This window comes from Mytilus edulis, chromosome 8, assembly GCF_963676685.1.
Source record: "Mytilus edulis chromosome 8, xbMytEdul2.2, whole genome shotgun sequence".
Lineage (NCBI taxonomy): Eukaryota > Metazoa > Mollusca > Bivalvia > Mytilida > Mytilidae > Mytilus > Mytilus edulis.
In genome coordinates, this window is record NC_092351.1 from 75,797,189 (window position 1) to 75,806,200 (window position 9,012).

Here is a 9,012-nt window from a genome sequence, read left to right on the forward strand (position 1 = left end):
TTTTTATTGTCTAGGGATTATCTTACATTTCTCTAAATAAATAATACTAGAAAGTTGTTAACATTCTCTGAGATTTTCTAGCGGCCACCGTCTCCACGAAGGATAAGTTTCCTGTTCTTTTACGCCATAAATGTGGTCCTAAAAAGTGAAATTTAATCAAGGGCCTAATTTTTCTAATCATATTTTTATGGTGAAATAAGTGAAAATATGTCAACACTCAGTTAGCGTAAGCATCCCGCTTTACAGTATTGCTAAATATGACCTTCAATCACACTAATATGGCATAAAACAAGAGTGAATATTTCACATTTATTTTAGTCAAGATAAAATGTCAAATCTATAAGAATGACATTTTAAATGTTTATTGTGTCACATATTGATTACACATTTTGCAATAAAATAATAAAAATATTCTTAAGACGTAAAAAAGCAATGCCTATGATTTTGCTTATGAGGCACATATTCACAAACAAATTCACGTTTATATTAACGTTTATTTAGTTAATGTATTTAACTAAATAATGATGTTGATTATGAGTAACCACGTACATGCACTATAAACAAATCAATATGTGCTGATCACAAGCGACGAATCATCATTCGGCTTTCTGTCATTAAAAATGCGTGTCTTTCGAAAAACGGAATGTAGGACCATCGCATACCGTTTATGTATTGACCATTCAAATACGAAGTCTCACATTTGGGAAGAAACCACCATCCTCCTCGTTTTGGTTCGCCATTAGCACAATTTTCCAAATCGCCATCAATGTTGTTCATGTCTGGAGTGGTAAACTTTGTTTGCTTTCCAAAAAAATCTTGTAAACCATTTTCTGTAATAATTGACGGCGCTAAAGAAAAAGGTTCGAAGAAAGATTAGATATGTTGCAAGTTTATTGTTCGTACTGTCTGTCTATTTAAATGACGGCTTGTGTTTATAAAACAGAGCTAATCGGCGCCGAATTATATTTTTGTGTATGCAAAATATTTGTTTTTTGCGTAAAAAAAATCAAGGTCGTTAAACATACTCGTAGTTGTATAATTTATACCTAGTAAGTTATCAAGTTAACTATTGTTTAGACATTTTGTACAGCCATACATTACAAGGTAGTTGTCTGTACACTTCATCGCTATTTATTCCAAAAAGTTTTGAAATTACACGTCACAAACCAGTTGAAGATATTAGTTGACCTTGCTTGCACAATGCAGTGTAAAATAAAACTTTTCAAAAAACATATAAAAGGTAGTATGGGTGTCTTTCGCCATCTTGGATTGTAAAATAGCATACGAAAAAGGGTCGAAAAAATATATTCCCTTGAATTTGACAGTTGTAGGATATTAATACTACATTTCATTGCAGTAAATAAAATCTGGGTCATAAACATTTATCTTGGGCGTTACAACATGTTCAAAGCACCATTTTTTGGAATTTGGTGATTCTATAGTATATTTGGGAAACTTGATGTTACATGGTAACTAAAGCTTGTACACAGGTAAAAAAAAAGAGGTGAAAATGTGATTGGATAACTTTAAGAGATGATTATTTTCTTATATGCAATGAAATGTATTGTGAAATTTGGTCTAGAGTACTGCTCAGGATAAAACTTTACTCATGCCAAGTATTTTTTTTATTTGCAACAAAGATAAATTCTGCACATTTCTTTGAAAAATGCAATAGATGTATAATGACAATAATATGATCATTGTCTATGTAGGTGTTTTTGTTTATCTTTTCCATCAACGTCTATCAAAACTTTAATTTTATTTTAACGTGATGGAAATAAGTTATTTTGTCTACAATATTTCTGTCATACAGATCAATTCTTTAAAAATATTTTTTTTTATAAAAGTAAAATAACAAAAATACCGAACTTGAAGTCAAAGGAAAATTCAAAACGGAAATTCCCTAATCAAATGGCAAAATCAAAAGCTCAAACACATCAAACGAATTCATTTCAGCTGTCATATTCATGATTTGGTACTTGCAATTCTAGTTGTGATTTTATTGAGTTTCTAAATGAAAAAAAAACATTTTTAACCAAAATTAACGAAACGGTTTTTATTTGTGTAATAAATTATGGCATAAATATATGAATACCTTGATTTCCACTGAAGTTACCAATAGCTAAATCATACTTTGAATCTTCATTTCCAACTGAAAACTGCTTGTATTTTGCAAAAACTGTAAATTTCCTCAAACCATCATGAACTAGATCAATCCGCAGTTCATATTGATCCCTGAAGGTCATTTGATGTAAACGTTCGTTACCTGTAATTGGTAAGAAGTCTGTTTATACACATCATTATAAAGAAAGGAGTTAAGATCAAACAACACCAAGCTCCAGAAAGAAAAAAGCAAACTTATAAAAGAAGAAAAGAAAAAAGTAAAACCTTTATGCTTACTTCATCTTGTCTTAATATTGAAACATTCAACATAGAGCAAAACATGTAAAATCGCAAACTTCAAACTAAATTCATGGCATATAGTTGCTTTTTGTATTGTTGAAATAATTTGTAAAACCAATTGCAAAATCAGATACCAATTAAGATACTAATTAAGATACCAATTAAGATACTACTCAAACGAACAAGTGAGTTCGCACTCACAACTTCAGTGTTGGTAGGTTTGTAATCAATATGTCAATGGGGACGTTGTAAAAGAGGGGCGAAAGATACCAGAAGGATATTCAAACTCATCAATAGAAAAAAAACTGACAATGTCATGGTTAAAAAGGAAAAAAGACAATCAGACAAACAATAGTACACAAAACACAACATAGAAAACTAAAGAATAAGCAACACGAACCCCACCAAAAACTGGGGTTGATCTCAGTGCTCCGGAAAGGTAAGCAGATCCTGCTCCACATGTGGTACCATGTAAACAGTGCGGAGATGTTACATTATGTTTTTCATTCATGGTTAAGGACAAGCAATAACGTTATAATAAAGTCAAAACACATTTAGATATCGGTTCTTGTCAATTAAATCCTCGGCGATGGATGCCTGAACAAAATAAAATTGAAAATGGAAATGGGGAATGTGTCAAAGAGACAACAACCCGACCAAATAAAAAACAACAGCAGAGGGTCACCAGCAGGTCTTCAATGTAGCGAGAAATTCCCGCACCCGGAGGCGTCCTTCAGCTGGCCCCTAAACAAATATATACTAGTCCAGTGATAATGAACGCCATACTAATTTCCAAATTGTACACAAGAAACTAAAATTAAAATAATACAAGACTAACAAAGGCCAGATGCTCCTGACTTGGGACAGGCGCAAAAATGCGGCGGGATTAAACATGTTTGTGAGATCTCAACCCTCCCCCTATACCTCTAACCAATGTAGTAAAGTAAACGCATAACAATACGCACATTAAAATTCAGTTCAAGAGAAATCCGAGTCTGATGTCAGAAGATGTAACCAAAGAAAATAAACAAAATGACAATAATACATAAATAACAACAGACTACTAGCAGTTAACTGACATGCCAGCTCCAGACTTCAATTAAACTGACTGAAAGATTATGATTTCATCATATGAACATCAGGCACAATCCTTCCCGTTAGGGATTTAGTATCATACCATCATAACATATATGGGAAGAACATAACCCGTGTCATGCCAACAACTGTTTTTAGAATAAATGTGTTTAGTTCCGATGCAAAGACCTTAACAGTGACTCAATATAAAAAGCATTATTTTAAGGAAATCATAAGGAATCAAATTGATATTTATACAAACCTAGCCAATGCTCTTTAGCGACATCTCCAAATCCATTTTTGTAATCGTCCCAAAGTTTATCTTCGAAACTGACGTTACCGTTAAAGCGCCTTTGGAAAACCTTGGAGAAGAAAGTCAAATACAGCCCTTGGATGGTGTAAACTTCCAAAAAAACGTGTATGGTGTAATGGTGTAAAGTGTATGGTGCTATGGTGTATGGTGTAAGGGGAATGGTGAAATAGTGTATTAGGAATGGTGTGATTGTGCAACGTGCGATCGGGAATGGCGTGAATGATTGGTGTACGACAGTTCATTAGTTGAGAACAAAGTTCTTTTTATTTTAATTTTTCGAATTTTGAAAATAAACAATTATAATAATCTTAATATATGAAATTTAATTGCATAATAGGTAATTTCGGATCGTTCAGATATGATTGGTAGTGGTGTATGGTGTATGTGTAAGGTGTATGGTGCAAACGTGTAACGTGTATGGTGTAAAGGTGTATGGTGTAAAGGTGTATGGTGTAAAGGTGTATGGTGTATTGTGTATGGTGTAATGGTGTATGGTGTAAATGGGAAGTTTACACAATCAAAGGACTGTAAGTAATTAACAATAAGCAAAAAAAAAAAAACAAAAAAAAAACAATGAGCAAAAAAAACAAAAAAAAAAAAAACAATAAGCATATGCAGTATGGTTGTCTGTTAGACATCTATCAACAAGAAACCAAATCATATAGATGTCAGCAACTAAATTATGATTTTTCATTTCATACGTGTGATATTCTTATATAGAAGTTACATCAATTGTAAAATAACAATTTTGTCATTTCCTATATACCTGGTATGCAATCGCATGTACAGAGATGCAAATATCTTTTAAACATGACATTACAAATATACCAAATTCTACTGCGCATCGGGTATCTACAAATACAAATTCGGCTTTGGGAAGGCTTAAATTATCAATTAGTTATAATAAGCTCAGTAACTGCGAACATTCTTATTTTAGGTGCTTTGTTTCTATTAGGCATATTTACATTTATTATTAACCTGAACATTCAAATAAATCACGTGTTAAAAAGATATAACCAACCACCGACCCGAAACTTAGTAAGACAACATTTTTTTTTTATTTTAGTAACTATTTAGTGGGATAATTCAAAGTGTAGCAAATTCATCTCCTCAAATAATGAATGTCAATAAAAATGTATGTTAAATTGCTGTACAATTTCTATAGTTCAAATCTGAAGTTTTAAAAACAGCGATATCAAATAAAAAAAAGTACAGATTATAAGTCTAAACAATACAAGTAATAAATCAGATAAAAATATTACAGATCTTGCGTCCATGCTTTGCTTGCAAGGATCTGCCCACTCTCCGTTATACTTTTTGTTAGGCAATCATCATGTCAGTCAATGAAATTTCAATATTCAAAAGTTTTAAGGTGTCTTACATTGTGATAAAACCGGAGAATGCCATAAGGTCAGAAAGTAAAATGAAGGGTTATTAAATCCCTGTTAGCGAAGCGTAGTCTTATACAAACTAACCAGCCATCCGCCACCGTCCGTATTCATGTCACAGTATACATTGTAACCGGGTCCTCCCTCTGGATTTATCCTGTATACACCACTTGGTCCTCTTGTCACGTCCATGCAATCTTTAATAGTGTTTGCTGTAAATAGTATTGCTAATAAATAAAGGCAACAGTAGTATCCCGCTGTTCAATAGTCATACAGTGATTAAGCGAAATCAAATCCGGGTTACAAAATAAAACCGAGGGAAACACATCAACTATAAGAGAACAAAAACTGGAACAACAGAATCACTCTCCTGCTTTCATATTGTTCTTTTGATTTTACGTCTGAACATTATATACACATTTCAGTCTGAAACAGTCATTGTGATCTGAATATCATGTAATTTTCAGTGTTATAGTCACTTTCCAGACTTATCCACTGACAGAGGTGAATTCAATACTGTGCAGAAAATCTCTTGCAGTCAATTCATAGCAGAATCTTTCAGTATTCAGACTGTTCAGTAGTTGCTATCTACCTGTTAAGATCAACACCATACTGAATTATCTGAAAAGCTACTGAACAGTGCTGAATTTACCGCAGTCAATAAATCTGAAAATTTCTGCAATGACGTAACAGTTTTTTGTTAAGACTTTTCAGATGATAGTACGATCAGAATGACCACTCTAGACTGCAATTCGTTTATAAGTTAAATTATACATTTTTGATCTGACCAACCTTTAAAAAACAAAGCATTAAATCATCCCTTTTTAGACATATCCACAGAGGTGAATTCAATACTGTTCCGACAATCTCTTGCAGTCAATTTATATGGATTCTTTCAGTATTCAGACGTTTCAGTAGTTGCTATCTACCTGTACAGATCAACAGCATAATAAATTTTCTGAAAAGCTACTGAACAGTGCCGAATGTACCGTAGTCAATAAATCTGAAATTTTACTGCAAACCTGAGCATGACGTAATATTTTTTTTCAGACTTTTCAGATGATGTTGCGATCAAAATGACCGCTTCTGACTGAAATTCATTTACAAGTTTAACCCAGAAATGTTTTTAATCTAATTATAATTTAGTCATCAGTCAAGAAATCAGTAGCTCAAAATATTGTGTATTAGTATATACATGTTGATTTCCAAAAGTTTAATATATGCATATACATGTATACTTTAGCCGAATGAATAAAATCCAAAAGCTTCATAAAATCTGCACTTTTATTCGAAGTATTTATGCTTTTTTAACAATGGATTAGTAATGGTTGTGATCCAAACGCAACGTAAATCATTCATGCCCATTTCATTCAATGTTCTGTGTGTATATTTTATGTTAGATTATGAGAGGGAATGATTAAAATCTACACAACATATCTATTTTTAATTCAAATGTCATGTGTGTTTATTTTATAAGATATTAGAGTAGGGGATAACTCAAAAGCGTTATAAAATCTATACTTTTAATTCAAAGTAATATATGTACATCTAATAGTAGATTAGGGGAAGAGATGATTCACACGCGATGTAAAGTCTGCAACTTAATTATAAGTAATCTATGTAAACGTGATAATAGATAAAGAGAATGAATGATTGAAAAGCCAGATTAAATATACACAAATTACCTTTAGTGCAAAGTTATTTATGTTAGATTGATAATAGATAAATAATTCGGTTTTGCTTTATCTGTATGCATTTTTGTTTTTCTTTCTGGACATATTTATTAGTTTTTATAGTGATTGAGATTCAAACACAATGGTTACTATTGAACATTTTTTTTTTATGAAATTTTAACTTATTATGTATGTTTGATTTGTTTACACATTGCTGTCAATATAATGGAATTTCATGCGACTGTAATACCAGTGAGAGGTTAAGCTAGCTATAACACCAGGTGTAGTCCACCATTTTCTACTCGGTGAAAATGTCTATTCCAAGTCAGAAATATGACAGTTGTTATCAATTGGTTTTATGTCTTTTTGCTTTTGATTTTGCCGTTTTAACTTTCCAAATTTCATAGTTCAATATTTTTGTTTTTTTACTTTTTTCGAAGTGTTGTATGTATTTTATTGATAAGTCATAAGAATATGGATGATTAGAAAGTTCATATTTTATGCAACGTTTACATTGTTGATGTTATAATATTTATATATATATTTGCTAATGTTATGGAACTACCATGCCTCGATTAAGTAAACGGTATTTGTTATTTTGTAAGGATTTTAGATCTGTATTAATTTGTGTTACAATATTACATTTCATGACTTTTGATATTAAAATTATTGAAACATATTTATGAGGGTCTTGCATGTTATTGTTGGGATTCGCATCTAGTGTAGTTAAGGTGGTATCGTTAATGTAAATAAACTCATCATAGATACCAGGACTAAATTTAGTATATACGCCAGACGCGAGTTTTGTCTACAAAAGACTCATCAGTGACGCTCGAATCACATAAGTGTACAATAGATTATTGCAGTCGGATTCTAAATAGCATTGTTTAAATACAGATGAAAACAGAATGTATACAATTTACATGATAAATTCGTGAACAAAATTGTTTTATTGTTTAATGTCAGTGATCATGGTAAAACAAATTTATGTGACTGGCTTACATTTGACACTTTGTTAGTCTATTTTTTTATCTTGTACATACATGTATATCCTATCAGATTGTCACTTTGAAAACAATTAAAGACTTATGGAATATGTTTGTGCACCTTGAGTAACATACTGAACATGCACCACTTACGTTTTCTTAAAGTTTGAATTTTGTTTTCCAGTTCATCAATTTTCTTCTTGTAGTCTTCGTCATTTGATATCAACGTATCAACCTTCTTCCAAAATGTTTCATTTAATTTGTTTTCTAGTTCATCTATTTTAGTATCGATGTAAGATTCAATGTTTGACATGTCTAGATCGACTACAAGCGGAGCTTTCATTTCATCAAGTACCGACACGGAAACCAGTGGATTACAAAATGCCGTACACAGAACTAACATAAAAACAAAAAATAGTGGACTGATTCTCCAAAAAGTCATGGTTGTCTAGAAATCTCAAGTATGGTTGTCGACAACTTAATGAAAACAACTGACAATCGAAATTCGTGTTAATGTTGTATTTAAAATAGATCCCGTGTGATAATTCCCCTTATTATTTGGGTTTGAAATCTCAGTAAATTACCATTCAACTACTTAAATAGATAATGATATATAATGTTCATTTTTTATATATAATTGGTCAAGTAATAAAACAGATTTATAATATATAATTTGAAATAATTTGATTTCCACTGAATGTGTGACTGAACTTGATGAATCACCTTTATATTGCTCAGTTTTTATATGTTTATGCTGCACTTTGTATCACGTGTTATATAAACGATGTAGTTGGATCCTGCACGATTGATTTATTCAACATTAAGATGTTTATGGTTTCTGACGCAATCTTATTGTACATTTACTAGGAAATTTAGAGGTTTTAATAAAAACTAGATGTTTATGACGTACCGATAAGTGTTCCCTCGATGTGTTTAGGATGAATATTATTGTGTGTCTGAAAGTACTTATTGGTACAATAGCAAAATAATATAATAGGCAAAGTCAGACAACTGATAGAATCAAAACGACAATAAAATATATTGAAACAAGTAACACCCCAAATATACTCCAAGGAAAATTCAAAAAGGAAAGTCCCTAATCAAATGGCAACAACAAAATTTCAAACACATCAAACGATGGATATAAATTGTCATATTCCTGCGATTGATACACG

At 31.6% G+C, this 9,012-nt stretch overlaps 1 protein-coding gene across 1 annotated transcript; it reads right to left on the reverse strand.

Annotated features, from left to right (window-relative positions):
* Window positions 1-295: 295 nt before the first annotated feature.
* LOC139486293 (fibrinogen-like protein A) lies at window positions 296-8,377 on the reverse strand. The gene is made up of 5 exons (XM_071271106.1): window positions 7,991-8,377; window positions 5,266-5,390; window positions 3,740-3,839; window positions 2,096-2,266; window positions 296-848 (listed from the first exon to the last, which is right to left on the reverse strand). The coding sequence occupies exons 1-5, from the start codon at window positions 8,277-8,279 to the stop codon at window positions 580-582; spliced, it is 954 nt and encodes a 317-aa protein (XP_071127207.1). The 5' UTR covers window positions 8,280-8,377; the 3' UTR covers window positions 296-579.
* Between the last annotated feature and the right edge of the window lie 635 nt (window positions 8,378-9,012).

Bases quoted from the DNA above. Each gene is read 5' to 3' on its own strand.
- LOC139486293 (XM_071271106.1), bottom strand. From the start codon at position 8,279: ATGACTTTTTGGAGAATCAGTCCACTATTTTTTGTTTTTATGTTAGTT. The intron at 3,840-5,265 runs GTTAGTTTGTAT...TTCTTCTCCAAG, and splicing joins CGGACGGTGGCGGATGGCTG to GTTTTCCAAAGGCGCTTTAA. The intron at 2,267-3,739 runs GTTTGTATAAAT...TACCAATTACAG, and splicing joins CGCTAAAGAGCATTGGCTAG to GTAACGAACGTTTACATCAA.